This window comes from Heterodontus francisci, chromosome 16, assembly GCF_036365525.1.
Source record: "Heterodontus francisci isolate sHetFra1 chromosome 16, sHetFra1.hap1, whole genome shotgun sequence".
Lineage (NCBI taxonomy): Eukaryota > Metazoa > Chordata > Chondrichthyes > Heterodontiformes > Heterodontidae > Heterodontus > Heterodontus francisci.
In genome coordinates, this window is record NC_090386.1 from 100,052,624 (window position 1) to 100,070,474 (window position 17,851).

Genomic DNA, 17,851 nt, shown 5'->3' on the forward strand with positions numbered 1-17,851 from the left:
GTTGGTCTGCTGGCTTGATGGTAATGGTAGAGTGGGGGATATGCTGGGCCATGAGGTTACAGATTGTGGTTGAGTACAATTCTACTGCTGCTGATGGCCCACAGTGCCTCATGGATGCCCAGTTTTGCATTGCTAGATCTGTTCTAAATCTATCCCATTTAGCACGGTGATAGTGCCACACAACACGATGGATAGTATCCTCAATGTGAAGTCGAGTAATGCCATATTCCCACTTTCTCTTCATAGCCCTGTTTCAATCCCAAACTAATCCCACTGCCCTGTTTTCCTCACTGTGCAAGAGGGTGTGATAGTTCACAGGAATTGGAACATTTTAGCAAGAGTGAAAGGACACCTAGGAATGGTTTATCAGGAGCAGAGTCAGGGCAGCTCTCTGAGCTTTGTACAGGGACAGTGAGAGTCAGAACAACTTCACTTCAACATAAACACAATTCCCTTGTCAACAGATCTTCCAACAACCCAACCATGGCACCAACCCCTTCCCCCAATCCTCATCACTGCCACAGGGAAATGCATGGAGTGTCCAGCACAGCTGCTGGAGTGAGATGGAGGGACAGACACAGGAAATGACAGATTCAGACTCCACATTGAGTGCCAATTCCCCCTCAGCTGGAGCCTGTCGAACTCTCTCAGGTGCTGTGGCTGGGAGAGAAAAATGAGGTTCAGGATCCTTACAGCTGTTCATAAGCCAACTGCTCCATTACTCATTTATTATTCTTTACGGATCTTGGACCCTTTCTCTGGACCTTGCTGTGCTATTCCCACCTATGGACCAAGCCCAGGCCTCCTTGTCCTCATCCACTTTGATGCTCCCTGGCACCAGGGGACAGAATGGATCAGGGCTGGAAAGAGACATATGGAGGCAAGGCCAACTGTAAACACCAAACAACAGCTCACAAAACACTTATCCCCAAAGTGTTAAGTGTAACAGTGAGAGAGGAGACGGGTGGACAATAGACTTGTTGACCAGTGGAAGGAGGGAATCGTGTCTATCTGCTGCCCTCACATGGTCAGACATGGTAATTCAGCCACATTCACTTTGCCAACCAACAATAATGTCAATAACAAAGCACTTTACAGTTCAACAATTTCACATCATAACCTCGGCCTTTTTTCAGACAGCAGCTGTTGGTGATGATTCTGCTGTTGCCATTTACACCTCCTCTAGACCCATCTTTTGTTTCTTCACTTGTCCCACTGCCATCTCCTTTTGCCTATCAACATCATCCCTTTGTCATTTAATATCTCCTGCCTCACACCCGATCACAGACCTTCCCTTTGTTCTTTCCTCCCTGGTTTCAACTCCAATTCCTCTCGGTTCTGACAAAAGGTCACTGACCTGAAATGTTGTTCTCTTCGCAGATGCTGCCAGATCTGCTATTTTCAGTATTCTCTGATTTAATTTAAGATTTCCAGCATCCAGTATTTTACACTTTAAGAGGAGCACGAGCAGGCCATTTGGCCCCTTGTGCTTGCTCTGGCGCTCAATATGATTATGACTGATCTTCTGCCTCAACTCCACTTTCCCGCACGCTCACCAAATCCCTCGATTCTGAAAAGCCAAAAATCTGTCTGTCTCAGCCTTAAATATACTCAATGATGGAGCATTCACAAGCCTGAGTGAAAACGTTTCCACTCATCTCAGTCCTAAATGATTGACCCTCTTATCCTGAGATTGTGACCCCATGTTTTAGATTCCCCGGCCAGGGGAAACAACCTCTCAACGTCTACCCTGTCAAGCCCCTTCAGGATCTTGTATGTTTCAATGAGATCACCTCTTATGCTTCTAAAATCCAAAGAGTATCGGCCCAATTTACTCAGATTCTCATCATAGGACAAACCCCCCCATCTCAGGAACCAATCTGGTGAACCTTCGCTGTACTGCCTCCAATGCAAATATATCCTTCCTTCGATATGGAGACCAGAACTGTGCACAGTATTCCAAGTGTTGTCTCACCAAAGCCGGGCGGCACAGTGGCGCAGTGGTTAGCACCGCAGCCTCACAGCTCCAGCGACCCGGGTTCAATTCTGGGTACTGCCTGTGTGGAGTTTGCAAGTTCTCCCTGTGTCTGCGTGGGTTTCCTCCGGGTGCTCCGGTTTCCTCCCACATGCCAAAAGACTTGCAGGTTGATAGGTAAATTGGCCATTATAAATTGCCCCTAGTATAGGTAGGTGGTAGGGAAATATAGGGACAGGTGGGGATGTGCTAGGAATATGGAATTAGTGTAGGATTAGTATAAATGGGTGGTTGATGGTCGGCACAGACTCGGTGGGCCGAACGGCCTGTTTCAGTGCTGTATCTCTAACAAACTAACAATTGTAGCAAGACTTCTTTACTCTTGTACTCCAGCCCCCTTGCAATACCTACACCCCAAAGACCGCAGAGGTTCAAGAAGGCCACCGCCTTCTCAAGGGCAAATAGGAATGGACAATAAATGCTGGCCTGGCCAGCGATGCCCACATCCCATGAACAAATAAAAAAAATGGCCAACATGCCATTTGTCTTCCTAACTGCATGCTGTACCTGCACGCTAACTTTCTGTGTACACCCAAGTTTATCCGACATTTATCAGTTTCACGTCTTTTAAAATATATTCTGCTTTTCTATTCTTATGACCAAAGTGAATAACCTCTCACTTCCCCACATTATACTCCATCTGCCACCTTGTTGCCCACTCAATTAACCTGTCTATATATCTCTTTGCAGCCTCTGTGTCCTCCTCACAGCTTACATTCCGATCTAGCTTTGTATCATTAGCAAACATAGATACATTCCTTTTGGTCACTTCATCCAAGTCATTAATATAGACTGTAAATAGCTGAGGCCCCAGTACTAATCCTTGTGGCACTCCACTAGTCAGAGCCTGACAACTTGAAAAAGCCCCCTTTATCCCTACTTTCTGCTTCCTGTCCATTAACCAATCCTCTATCCACGCTAATATATTACCCCCAACTCCATGAGTCCCTATCTTGCCAATTAATCTTTTGTGTCAGACCTGGTCTGGCCTACATGTAACTCCAGACCCACAGCAATGTGGTCGACTCTTAATTGCCCTCTGAAATGGCCTAGCAATTAGGGATGGGCAATAAATGCTGGCAGGGGGATGGGAACCAGAGCTACGGATCAGTGGATGGGGTAGCTGTTGAACAGGCAGATACCGAGTGCAGAGAGTCTGTGAGGAAGGTTAGACAGTTGACAGGGCAAAGTTGCAGCCAGTATGATGGGTTGAAGTGTGTCTATTTTAACGTAAGAAGTGTCAGGAATAAGGGTGATGAACTTAGAGCATGGATCAGTACTTGGAGCTACGATGTTGTGGCCATTACGGAGACGTGGATATCACAGGGGCAGGAATGGATGTCGGATGTTCCGGGGTTTAGATGTTTCAAAAGGAATAGGGAGGGAGGTAAAAGAGGTGGGGGAGTGGCATTGTTAATCAGGGATAGTATCACAGCTGCAGAAAGGGAGGTCGTCGAGGAGGGTTTGTCGACTGAGTCATTATGGGTGGAAGTCAGAAACAGGAAAGGAGCAGTCACTTTGTTGGGAGTTTTCTATAGACCCCCCAATAGCAACAGAGACATGGAGGAACAGATCGGGAGGCAGATTTTGGAAAGGTGCAGAAGTAACAGGGTTGTTGTCATGGGTGACTTCAACTTCCCTAATATTGATTGGAACCTCCTTAGTGCAAATAGTTTGGATGGAGCCGTTTTTGTCAGGTGTGTCCAGGAAGGTTTCCTGACTCAGTATGGAGATAGGCCGACTAGAGGGGAGACTTTGTTGGACTTGGTGCTTGGCAACGGACCAGGCCAGGTGGCAGATCTCTCAGTGGGAGAGCATTTCGGTGATAATGATCACAACTCCCTGACCTTTACTATAGTCATGGAGAGGGACAAGAGCAGACGGGATGGGAAAATATTTAATTGGGGGAGGGGGAATTACAATGCTATTAGGCAGGAACTGGGGAGCATAAATTGGGAACAGATGTTCTCAGGGAAATGCACAACAGAAATGTGGAGGTCGTTTAGGGAGCACTTGCTGCGACTGCTGGATAGGTTTGTTCCGATGAGGCAGGGAAGGGATGGTAGGGTGAAGGAACCTTGGATGACAAGAGATGTGGAACAGCTAGTCAAGAGGAAGAAGGAAGCTTACTTAAGGTAGAGGAAGCAAGGATCAGACAGGGCTCTAGAGGGTTACAAGGTAGCCAGGAAGGAACTGAAGAATGGACTTAGGAGAGCTAGAAGGGGACATGAAAAAGTCTTGGCGGGTAGGATTAGGGAAAATCCCAAGGCGTTCTACACTTATGTGAGGAACAAGAGGATGGCCAGAGTGAGGGTAGGGCCGATCAGGGATAGTGGAGGGAAATTGTGCCTGGAGTTGGAGGAGGTAGGGGAGGTCCTAAATGAATACTTTGCTTCAGTATTCACTAGTGAGAGGGACCTGGACGTTTGTGAGGACAGCGTGGAACAGGCTGATATGCTCGAACAGGTAGAGGTTAAGAGGGAGGATGTGTTGGAAATTTTGAATGATATGAGGACAGATAAGTCCCCGGGGCCAGACGGGATATACCCAAGGATATTACGGGAAGCGAGGGAAGAGATTGCTGCGCCTTTGGTGATGATCTTTGCATCTTCACTGTCCACTGGAGTAGTACCGGATGATTGGAGGGTGGCAAATGTTGTTCCCTTGTTCAAGAAAGGGAATAGGGATAACCCTGGGAATTATAGACCAGTCAGTCTTACGTCGGTAGTGGGCAAAGTATTGGAGAGGATTCTGAGAGACAGGATTTATGATCATTTGGAAAAGCATGGTTTGATTAGAGACAGTCAGCATGGCTTTGTGAGGGGCAGGTCATGCCTCACAAGCCTTATTGAATTCTTTGAAGATGTGACAAAACACATTGATGAAGGAAGAGCAGTGGATGTGGTGTATATGGATTTTAGCAAGGCGTTTGATAAGGTTCCCATGGTAGGCTCATTCAGAAAGTAAGGAGGCATGGGATACAGGGAAAGTTGGCTGTCTGGATACAAAATTGGCTGGCCCATAGAAGTCAGAGGGTGGTAGTAGATGGAAAGTATTCAGCATGGAGCTCGGTGACCAGTGGTGTTCCACAAGGATCTGTTCTGGGACCTCTGCTCTTTGTGATTTTTATGAATGACTTGGATGAGGAAGTGGAAGGCTGGGTTAGCAAGTTTGCCGATGACACAAAGGTTGCTGGAGTTGTGGATAGTGTGAAAGGCTGTTGTAGGTTGCAACGGGACATTGACAGGATGCAGAGCTGGGCTGAGAAGTGGCAGATGGAGTTCAACCTGGAAAAGTGTGAAGTGATCCATTTTGGAAGGTCGAATTTGAATGCGGAATACAGGCTTAAAGACAGGATTCTTGGTAGTGTGGAGGAACAGAGGGATCTTGGGGTCCATGTCCATAGATCGCTCAAAGTTGCCACCCAAGTTGATAGGGTTGTTAAGAAGGCGTATGGTGTGTTGGCTTTCATTAACAGGGGGATTGAGTTTAAGAGCCGCGAGGTTATGCTGCAGCTCTATAAGGCCCTGGTACGACCACACTTGGAATATTGTGTTCAGTTCTGGTCGCCTCATTATAGGAAGGATGTGGAAGCTTTAGAGAGGGTGCAGAGGAGATTTACCAGGATGCTGCCTGGACTGGAGGGCATGTCCTACGAAGAAAGATTGAGGGAGCTAGGGCTTTTCTCACTGGAGCGAAGAAGGATGAGAGGTGACTTGATAGAGGGGTACAAGATGATGAGAGGCATAGATAGAGTGGATAGTCAGAGACTTTTTCCCAGGGTGGAAAGGGCTATCACCAGGGGGCATAATTTTAAGGTGATTGGAGGAAGGTTTCGGGGAGATGTCAGAGGTAGGTTCTTTACACAGAGAGTGGTGGGTGCGTGGAATGCACTGCCAGTGATGGTAGTAGAAGCAGACACATTAGGGACATTTAAGCGACTCTTGGATAGGTACATGGATGATAGTAGAATGAAAGGTAGGTAATTAGTTTGATCTTAGAGTAGGTTAAAGGTTTGGCACAACATCGTGGGCCGAAGGGCCTGTACTGTGCTGTACTGTTCTATGTTCTAAACCTTATCAAATGTCTTTTGGAAATCCAGGTATACTACATCTACTGGTTCCCCTTTATCTACCCGACTAGTTACATCCTCAAAAACTTTAATTTGTCAAACATGACTTCCCTTGTATCCCAATAATGTTGATTTTAAAAAAAATGTCATTTCACAGAAACCACATCAAAATCAATACTGGAGCAGGCTGTTTGCCAGCTAATTGGGTGGGGGTATGTGGGGCACAGCAGTCATTGAACACCAGCCGCGTCGTTGCTGCAAGGGTGGCCATTGCCGCCTGGGGGGGCGGGGGCTGTGTGGGCAATGGAGTGCCTGTGAAGGAGGGCTCCCCCTCCTGCTGAACCTGCTCGGAGGTTGCCAGGGTTTACCTGGTACTCTCACTACATGGTGGCAGCCCCTCCTGACGTGAACAAAACACCCGCAGAGGCGGCGAGTGGCCTATAATTGGCCACTTGAGTGGCTCAATTGGCCGCCCAGTGGGTAACTGAGCTACCAACTTTCCTGCCGCTGGCAATATGGCATGGCAGCGGGAAATCGTTGGGCTCCCCACTCCCAATGCCTCCCCCTGCCATTTTGCCAGACTTCCTGCCTCCTAGCCCATTGCCAAGGAGCTGGGAAAATTCAGCCCTCAGTATCACTTGAAATAATTGTCCACATTCACCTTTCCAATCCCATAATCCTGTATCCCTAACACTTAATTTAAGGCTTTCATGCATAACTTCTGTCAAAAGCCTTCTGGATATCTTGGTGTAACAAAGAGTTTATCATAGTCAATGGCTGCGAGTGCCTCACAAATATCCTCCCTTGTCTCCCTCAGTGCTGAGCCAGAATTACCTCTGGCTCCAAACTCCTTTAACCTGTCACATTTTTATACCAAAGTTACTAATATGGCCTCGCTATCTCTGTTACTCATCTCTTCTGTGAAAACTTGGGAGAACTAATCATTCAGAATATTATCTTATTCTTGGTTTTAAATGGATCAATAATTTCAAAACAAACAATACTTAAAAATAGATCTGATTTTTATTTTGGTTTAATTTTCCCCAAACAGACAAAAAATGATTTTTCTCCCATTTATTTTTACTTTCCCGCTGAGATCTAGGAACAGGATGTTGGCCACAGTGGCTGCTTCACGCTGGTACCAGTGACTGTTTCTCCACAACCCCTCAGTTACCAGGACTTTCCTCACAGCAGTCAGTGGACCCTATTATCCACCCCTCCATACTCTGCCTGCCCTCTCCACACTCTGCTTGTCCCTGCCCCACCACACCTCAACCACCCCCACTGCCTCTCCCTGCCCTCTCCACATACTGGCCCTTCCTACGCTCTGTCCCCTCCATGCCCAGCACCCTCCCCCACCCCAACACCTCATCCCAGCTCTGCTCCCTCAGGTTCTGCCCTTACCCCTCTCACCACACACCACCACTCCGTCACCCATCAGGTTCCTGCATCACAAATTGCTCATTTAACTCCTCATACAACCTGCTTTTCTACACAGAGAACACCTAAGGTCACAGACATGCAAATGGAAAAGTTTAGCAGAGAAACTGAAGAAATAAAAGTATAACCCTAATCATGGTGTCTAATCCCAGAAATCTGATCTCATTCCCAGAGTGAAGCCAACCCCATTATCCACTCTCATCACCTCATTATCACATCCAGAGTAATCCCGATTTTGATCATCTGCATACTCCTAATCCTAACAGTCCTAGATTAATCCTGACCTCAAGAACTGCTCCCACAGCAATCCTGATCCTGTTAGCAGCTTCCAATCTGGCTCAAACCCACACTCTACTTATGGCTGAACTCTTGAAACAGAACAATCTCCACGGACGATGTTTGTGACTGGACTTTGGATAATCACCCAGAAATATTTCTTTAGTTAAATAAATGAAATGTAGAGTAGCAAAGGCCTGAATACAAATATTTCTTTTAAAAAACACTGTTAAATAATACATTGCCAATTTTTAACTATTTGAGTTTTCAGTCCAGGAAATAATGAAGTCTTTTTTTAAATGTTACTTTTTTGGTTCAAATTCAGAGACTGGTGTCAGAAACACTTTCTATTGCACGTACCAGTGTCCCCAAACTTTCCCAGGCCAGGTACAGCACGGGGTTAGATACAGAGTAAAGCTCCCTCTACACTGTCCCCATCAAACACTCCCAGGACAGGTACAGAACGGGGTTACAGAGTAAAGCTCCCTCTACACTGTCCCCATCAAACACTCCCAGGACAGGTACAGCACGGGGTTAGATACAGAGTAAAGCTCCCTCTACACTGTCCCCATCAAACACTCCCAGGACAGGTACAGAACGGGGTTAGATACAGAGTAAAGCTCCCTCTACACTGTCCCCATCAAACACTCCCAGGACAGGTACAGAACGGGGTTACAGAGTAAAGCTCCCTCTACACTGTCCCCCATCAAACACTCCCAGGACAGGTACAGAACGGGGTTACAGAGTAAAGCTCCCTCTACACTGTCCCCCATCAAACACTCCCAGGACAGGTACAGAACGGGGTTAGATACAGAGTAAAGCTCCCTCTACACTGTCCCCATCAAACACTCCCAGGACAGGTACAGTACAGGGTTAGATACAGAGTAAAACTCCCTCTACTCCTTTAATATGAAGTTTCCCATTTCACACGCCAGTCACCCTCTGCCCTGCCTAGTATTAATTGTGCTTTGTGGCAACTCAGACTTGCATCCTATAATCTGTGCTGGATTGCAACCATGGGTTCCCAGAGTGAAAGTTCAAGGTTGAGCTTACCATACTCACTTTTTAAAAAAACAGGAGTTTAGGTGCAAACTCAGTGAGAGCAGGGCAGCTTGGGACTCCCTGGGAGTGTGTCTGGTTTGAACCACGAACTGTTCCCAATGAAAAAGCAATCTTTAAATGAATGACTGAGAGGACCAGAATTCCATTGCAAATGGGAAATTCAGGCAGAGAATGCCTGAAAAAACACATTCCTTTGAGGCTCTCTGTCTTCCTTTCTCTCTCTCTGTTTCTCTCCCTTTCACCCTCACTCCCTCCCTCCGTTTTTTTTGATGCACCACTGCGAGGCTGAACAATTAACCTGCTCCAGCGATGGTCCAGAGTTAGAATGGGAGAGCTGCAGTACCTGTCTGCCAGGAGAGACCACTGCACACAGGGTTTCCCCTCTCACCACCTACCTCAAATCTTCACCTCTCAAATTTATTTTCAGTGATAACATTTGGAAATGATAAATCTTCAGTCAGTCCAGGGGCTGTTAGCTCCCTGGTAGAATGGACTTGGTTTTAAATTCCACTCCCACTGTGTCCCCGTGCAGAACTATATCTGACCAAACCCATCACAGCCCCCGTCCCCCCCACCTTTCCCCACTTTTCTACTGGAGGGAGTGACTCAGATGAGGCTTCACTGGGCACAATAATCAGGTCTGGATCTAGGCAGCAAGTGCAGCAGGTAATGCAGCTGTGGGAGGCATCACAGCCAACCAGAAAATGAACTGCCCCAACTTTCTCACACTGCAGAATTTTGAGCTGTAATAAATTAGGGGTGGGATTGGGACAGTGGCCATCTCCCAATGCCCACCCTGCAATCCAGGCATGCTGTAGCTTGTTGTGCCTGTAGTCTACAGAATGTTATAGTCTGCGCTGTTCTAAAGTAACTAACTCAGTACAGGCCAGGCATTGAACATGGGACTTTCCTAATGGGATGGGGAGCAGATGGGTATAAGAGCGGGCAGGTCCTGACAAGTTGCACAGATGGAGCAGTGGGTCTGTTTCTCTCTCTACAGTGACCAAGGCTGGAACTAACTGTGTCTGAGAACAATCAGCCAATAACCAGTTCCATCTGCTTAACTGTGGCAGGAGCAGGGACAGCTCAGAGAGCAGAGGCAGGAGTGAAGAGAGCTGCCTGTGCTAAATCAACACTTCCTTCAAACAATGAATTGTATTGTTTAAGTGAAGATTAAGAGAGGTTAAGAGTGGGCAGGTGTAGGTCAGGAAACAAAAGGATTTACGGAGTGGGATTATCAGGATTCACCTTTAGATCACAAACATAAATAAACCTGCTCACCACATTTTATAAATTATATTCCCTTAGAAACATCCAAGTTCAGAATCAGGTATATGTCAGGCATTATTTCAGTGTAAACGGACTAATCTGAATGGTCTCAATGAAACTTGGCCCAGTTTATCCAACACTTGGCACAAGTAATCCTTCTTATACCGAGATGTCCACGGTGAGTCAGTGCAGTCCACCCCATCAATCACCAGCTGACTGTCCCGTGCACTACACAGCTTTTCCCAGCTCGATCTTCTTCTGTATGGCACGTGCAGAATGATAGATCAATGAGTCAATCAGGCTTGCCACTGCAAGAGAGACAGTGCGTTACAGGAAAGATAATCCTGTGTACATGAAAATAAACAGTGTTCGAAGGAACATGCATACAGTCTGTGTACTCATACACCTGTACGTGTGCGTGTATGTAACAGATTTTAAAAATTTATTCACAGGATATGTGCATCACTGGCAAGGCCAGCATTTATTACCTTTCCCTAACTGCCTCTGAATGGTGGTGATGGTCAGCCACCTTCTTGAACACAACTGAGTGGCTTGCTAGGCCATTTCAAAGGGCAGTTAAGAGTCAACCACATTGCTGTGGGTCTGGAGTCACATGTCGGCCAGACCAGGTAAGGACAGCAGATTTCTTTCCCTAAAGGACATTAGTGAACCAGATGGGTTTTTGATGAGAATCCAGTAGTCACCATTGGTGATATTAGCTTTTTATTCCAGATTTATTTAATTACTTGAATTTAACTTTCCCAGGTGCTGTGGTGAGATTTGAACACATGTTTTATGATCATTAGTCCAAGCCACTGGATTACTAGTACAGTAACATAATCACTATACTACTCTACCTGTAACAGTGTGTGAATGTGAATGTATATAAGTGAGTGAGGCTGTTGTGAGTGAATGTATGTATATGAGTATGTATGTGTGAAAGTATCTGTGATAGTGTGTGTATGTGAACATGTGTCAACGTGTGTGCTGTGTAACAGAGGGAGAGAGAGTATAGCTCAGACAAACACACTGTACACTCAGGCACAGAGAGATGTGTTTCCTTCTTCTTGGCGCTCCTGATGACAACGTCTGGCGCTACAGATATACTCTGGTAAATTACACAAGTGACTATTCTTTAAGTGTGAGCCTCGACAGTGCTAATAGGCTATTTTACTGTGTCACAGCCAAGTCCAATATTCACACGAGTCTTTCCCCTGGGGAGTTCCAACAGCAGGGACATTGGCCCAGGGCACTGAGGCCAACTTTAGCAGCTCTAATGTTAGCACAGCAGAGGCAATGAACCCAGAGACCTGGAAGGAGCTGCTCTGAATTGTTCAAAGTCACACTGGGCAGCTGACAAACCAGGGGACAGTCTGGGGCACATTAAGCTCACCGGATGTTGGGTGATTGTCACTAAAACTCACTGAAGAATTTGTGCAAAGGTTTAGAGGAGGTTTTCAGGATTGTTGGTGTTGCCTCAAATCTGAAGTGAGGGGAATTAATATGCATCATTTACAATGCCGCCTATCACCAAAAAACATCTCCACGTAATTCATGCACAATTAATTACTTTTGGAGTGCAGTTGACTTGTTACATAACTGTGACAGTAAATCTGTACCAGCATGTTGCACAGGGCTGACCTAATGCAGCAACCGCTCAAAACTGCACCGCACTAATGCAGCAACCCCCCAGAACTGCACCGCACTAATGCAGCAACCCCCCAGAACTGCACCGCACTAATGCAGCAACCGCTCAAAACTGCACCGCACTAATGCAGCAACCCCCCAGAACTGCACTCATGCAGCAACCCCCCAGAACTGCACCACACTAATGCAGCAACCGCTCAAAACTGCACCGCACTAATGCAGCAACCCCCCAGAACTGCACTCATGCAGCAACCCCCCCAGAACTGCACCACACTAATGCAGCAACCGCTCAAAACTGCACCGCACTAATGCAGCAACCCCCCAGAACTGCACCACACTAATGCAGCAACCCCCCAGAACTGCACCACACTAATGCAGCAACCGCTCAAAACTGCACCATACTAATGCAGCAACCCCCCAGAACTGCACCACACTAATGCAGCAACCCCCCAGAACTGCACCGCACTAATGCAGCAACCCCCCAAAACTGCACTCATGCAGCAATCCCCCCAGAACTGCACTCATGCAGCAACCCCCCAGAACTGCACTCATGCAGCAACCCCCCAGAACTGCACTCATGCAGCAACCCCCCAGAACTGCACTCATGCAGCAACCCCCCCAGAACTGCACCACACTAATGCAGCAACTGCTCAGAACTGCACCGCTATAATGCAGGGCTGCTGTGGAGCATATCATACCCCACTGTGAGATACACTCACAAGAACCTGAACACATGCTGTGTGATCCCAGACTGCTGCTCCACTAGCTGCCCAATTACGTAAGGATGAACACACACAGGATACACAGTAAATCCAGCAAACTCTCCCACTGTCATTACCTGTAAATACTCCTCCAATAATAGCGCAGACACCAGTGAGGAAGTGTGTGAACGATCTGTAACACAGCAATCACAAGCTGGGTGAGTGCGGCGCACAGAATGGTCAGCATTACTTAATTACATCCCTTGGGGACTTTAGTGCTGAACAAATCCAGTTCAGTATCAAACATTTCCAGTTCACATACCTAATCAAACTTCTCCAATATTCACTGCATATATTAAATGTACATTGGATATACAAGTGGTACAGGCTGAAACACTATACAATAAACATCAGGTGGGTTTGACATACCTGTGTTTTTCTGTAAATTTTACCATCATTGGAGACAACTCGTAAAGCACAAAGACCCCGGGGAGACCCTGGTCTCCAATCAGCCCGTTTGCAACCTTCTCATGTCGCGTGACCGAAAACTGGTTTGTCCTCACCACCTGGAACCAAAGAGCAGTGAGTGAGTCAGTGACGGTTCAGCACATCCTGGCCAGCCAGTGGCTCTCCACAGGATGCCTAACAGGACCGTAAACTGTCAGGGGTACAGTTAGTGATGTAGTTCTGTTATTGAAACAAAAGTACAAAGCCCACCAGGGCAGTTTGTGAGTTTGAATTCAGTTTTTAAAAATCGGGAGATAAAAAGCTGGTCTCAGTAAAAGCGACCATGAAGCTATCAGATTGTCATTAGAACCCAATGGCTGCCTAACGTCCTTACCCTGTCTGGACCTATATGTGTCTCCAATCCTTCAGCAATGTGGTTGATTCTTAACTAACAATTATAATCTGGTTCTGTTACAGTTGTACCAAACCTGGGCAATGCTGATCATGATAGTCATGCCCACATCCTGAGAATGAATTAAAAAGAGTCTAAACCCAGGTGCAGCTGGGCACAGGCACACAGCACGAACCTGTCTATAATTCAGCTCTGAAGTTATTGTCAGCCGTGGCTCAGTGGTACCACTCTCATCTCTCAGTCTGATGGTCACAGGTTCACATCCCATTCCAGACGCCTGCAATTTAGGCCGACAATCCCACTGCAGTGCTGAGGGAGTGCTGCACTATTGGAGGGTCAGTACCGAGGGAGTGCTGCACAATTGGAGGGTCAGTACTGAGAGAGCGTCACACTATCAGACGGTCAGTGCTGAGGGAGCGCCGCACTGTTGGTGGGTCAGTACTGAGGGAGTGCTGCACAATTGGAGGGTCAGTACTGAGAGAGCGTCACACTATCAGACGGTCAGTGCTGAGGGAGTGCCACACTGTTGGAGGGTCAGTACTGAGGGAGTGCTGCACTGTTGGTGGGTCAGTACTGAGGGAGTGCTGCACAATTGGAGGGTCAGTACTGAGAGAGCGTCACACTATCAGACGGTCATTGCTGAGGGAGCGCCACACTGTTGGAGGGTCAGTACTGAGGGAGTGCTGCACTATTGGAGGGTCAGTACTGAGGGAGTGCTGCACTATTGGAGGGTCAGTACTGAGGGAGCGTCACACTATCAGACGGTCAGTGCTGAGGGAGCGCCGCACTGTTGGAGGGTCAGTACTGAGAGAGCGTCACACTATCAGACGGTCAGTGCTGAGGGAGCGCCGCACTGTTGGAGGGTCAGTACTGAGGGAGTGCTGCACTATTGGAGGGTCAGTACTGAGGGAGTGCTGCACTGTTGGAGGGGTAGTATCGAGAGAGCGCCGCACTATCAGACGGTCAGTGCTGAGGGAGCGCCGCACTGTCAGAGGGTTAGTACCGAGGGAGTGCTGCACTGTTGGAGGGTCAGTACTGAGGGAGTGCTGCACTATTGGAGGAGTAGTATCGAGAGAGCGCCGCATTATCAGACGGTCAGTGCTGAGGGAGCGCTGCACTGTTGGAGGGTCAGTACTGAGGGAGTGCTGCACTATTGGAGGGTCAGTACTGAGGGAGCGCTGCACTGTTGGAGGGTCAGTACTGAGGGAGTGCTGCACTATTGGAGGAGTAGTATCGATACTGCAATTGGCACCATCTTTTAGATAAGATGTTAAACTGAGGCCTTGTCTGATATAAGATACAGAATGAGAGAATCTACCAGAGCTTACCTCACCGTCCAACTTCACATAAATTGTTGGGACTATTTTCACAAAGTACTGGAACATCATGGAAGCTGAAAGAGATGAAACAAAATTACTATGTTGCCCTACGATTGATAACTCGGTCTCTTTATTCCTGCGGTGGACCAAAAACATTCAATAACTCTCATATTTTGCTGTGGATTGTTTCATAAAAATTCATTTTGAAGTTTTTGGAAAATCCACCAATCCAGAAATACTGGCGTGAAGCTTCACTGATTCAGTCAAAAAGGAAACACTGGAGCTCTCGTCTGAGGATTCCTGGTTCACAACAAGCTGCTCATTGCCACAGAAATTAATACGAATTTAGGGCAGATCTCAATATTCTTGCTGTGGAGATTTCTCGGTGATAAAACGGACAGTCCTTTTCCTGAACCCTCTTCTAACATCACAGTGACCGACTCAGAGAGTTCAGAAAAGAGTGAAAATCCCCAATATCTTGGTTCAGAAATTCAGATGTTAATCTTGCCACTTCTAGATACATGATAACAAATAAAAATTCTCACAACAATAACTTGTATTAACATATCACCTTAATGTAAAAAAGGTTCCAAAAGCACTTCGCAAACATTCTGGTGGACGACGGGTCTGTCACTGTATAACACTGGGGTACAGTACTGGTGGGGACAGGTCTGTCACTGGACAACACTGGGGTACAGTACTGGCGGGTAAAGGTCTGTCTGTGAATAACACTGAGGTACAATACTGGTGGGGACAGGTCTGTCACTGTATAACACTGGGGTACAGTACTGGCGGGGACAGGTCTGTCAGTGTATAACACTGGGGTACAGTACTGGCGGGGACAGGTCTGTCTGTGAACAACACTGAGGTACAGTACTGGTGGGGACAGATCTGTCACTGTATAACACTGGGGTACAGTACTGGTGGGGACAGGTCTGTCTGTGAACAACACTGAGGTACAGTACTGGTGGGGACAGATCTGTCACTGTATAACACTGGGTCACAGTACTGGTGGGGACAGGTCTGTCTGTGAACAACACTGAGGTACAGTACTGGTGGGGACAGATCTGTCACTGTATAACACTGGGGTACAGTACTGGTGGGGACAGGTCTGTCTGTGAACAACACTGAGGTACAGTACTGGTGGGGACAGATCTGTCACTGTATAACACTGGGTCACAGTACTGGTGGGGACAGGTCTATCACTGTATAACACTGGGGTACAGTACTGGCGGGGACAGGTCTGTCTGTGAATAACACTGAGGTACAGTACTGGTGGGGACAGGTCTGTCACTGTATAACACTGGGGTACAGTACTGCTGGGGACAGGTCTGTCACTATAACACTGGGGTACAGTACTGCTGGGGACAGGTCTGTCAGTGAACAACACTGAGGTACAGTACTGGTGGGGACAGATCTGTCACTGTATAACACTGGGGTACAGTACTGTTGGGGACAGGTCAGTCACTGTATAACACTGGGGTACAGTACTGGTGGGGTACAGTACTGGTGCCCTTGCCACGTGCTAGCGAAGAGAGGAATAGGGAGAGAGAGGAGTTGAACACGTGGCTGCAGGGATGGTGTAGGTGGGAGGGTTTTGGTTTCCTGGATAATTGGGGCTCTTTCTGGGGTAGGTGGGACCTCTACAAACAGGATGGTCTTCACCTGAACCAGAGGGGTACCAATATCCTGGGGGGGAGATTTGTTAGTGCTCTTCGGGGGGGTTTAAACTAAATCAGCAGGGGATTGGGAACCTAAATTGTAGTTCCAGTGTACAGGCTGTTGAGAGTAGTGAGGTAGGGGATAAGGTTACAGGGACGCAAGAGGGCACTGGCAAGCAAGAACTTGGTTTAAAGTGTGTCTACTTCAACGCCAGGAGCATCCGGAATAAAGTGGGTGAGCTTGCAGCATGGGTTGGTACCTGGGATCCTGATGTTGTGGCCATTTCGGAGACATGGGTAGAGCAGGGACAGGAATGGATGTTGCAGGTTCCGGGATTTAGATGTTTCAGTAAGAACAGAGAAGAGGGTAAAAGAGGGGGGGGTGTGGCATTGTTAATCAAGGAAAGTATTACAGCGGCAGAAAAGACGTTTGAGGACTCGTCTACTGAGGTAGTATGGGCTGAGGTTAGAAACAGGAGAGGAGAGGTCACCCTGTTGGGAGTTTTCTATAGACCTCCGAATAGTTCCAGAGATGTAGAGGAAAGGATAGCGAAGATGATTCTCGACAGGAGCGAGAGTAACAGGGTAGTGGTTATGGGGGACTTTAACTTTCCAAATATTGACTGGAAATACTATAGTTCGAGTACTTTAGATGGGTCTGTTTTTGTCCAGTGTGTGCAGGAGGGTTTTCTGACACAGTATGTTGACAGGCCAACCAGGGGCGATGCCACATTGGTTTTGGTACTGGGTAATGAACCCGGCCAGGTGTTAGATTTAGATGTAGGTGAGCACTTTGGCGATAGTGATCACAATTCGGTTAGGTTTACCTTAGCGATGGGCAGGGACAGGTATATACCGCAGGGCAAGAATTATAGCTGGGGGAAAGGAAATTATGACGCGATTAGGCAAGATTTAGGATGTGTAGGATGGGGAAGGAAACTGCAGGGGATGGGCACAAACGAAATGTGGAGCTTATTCAAGGAGCAGCTAATGCGTGTCCTTGATAAGTAGGTACCTGTGAGGCAGGGAGGAAGTTGTCGAGCGAGGGAGCCGTGGTTTACTAAAGAAGTTGAAGCGCTTGTCAAGAGGAAGGCGGCGGCTTATATTAGGATGAGACGTGAAGGCTCAGTTAGGGCGCTTGAGAGTTACAAGCTAGCCAGGAAGGATCTAAAGGGAGGGCTAAGAAGAGCAAGGAGAGGACACGAGAAGTCATTGGCGGATTGGATCAAAGAAAACCCTAAGGCTTTCTATAGGTATATCAGGAATAAAAGAATGACTAGAGTTAGAACAGGGCCAATCAAGGATAGTAGTGGGAAGTTGTGTGTGGAATCAGAGGAGATAGGGGAAGCGTTAATGAATATTTTTCGTCAGTATTTACAGTAGAGAAAGAAAATGTTGTCGAGGAGATTACTGAGATACAGCCTACTGGCTAGATGGGATTGAGATTCACAAGGAGGAGGTGTTAGCAATTTTGGAAAGTGTGAAAATAGATAAGTCCCCTGGGCCAGAT

The 17,851-nt window shown here is 47.3% G+C and overlaps 1 protein-coding gene across 1 annotated transcript in view; it reads right to left on the minus strand.

Moving 5' to 3' along the window:
* Positions 1–7,111: 7,111 nt before the first annotated feature.
* Positions 7,112–17,851, minus strand: part of ergic3 (ERGIC and golgi 3) — a 58,920-nt gene continuing 48,180 nt past the window's right edge. Inside the window, exons 9-12 of the mRNA XM_068048721.1 lie at positions 14,690–14,754; positions 12,932–13,068; positions 12,640–12,695; positions 7,112–10,462 (exon numbers count right to left, since the gene is read on the minus strand). Of these exons, the coding sequence (XP_067904822.1) occupies positions 10,383–10,462; positions 12,640–12,695; positions 12,932–13,068; positions 14,690–14,754 (338 nt within the window). The 3' untranslated portion in view covers positions 7,112–10,382. The remainder of the gene's footprint in view (positions 10,463–12,639; positions 12,696–12,931; positions 13,069–14,689; positions 14,755–17,851) is intronic.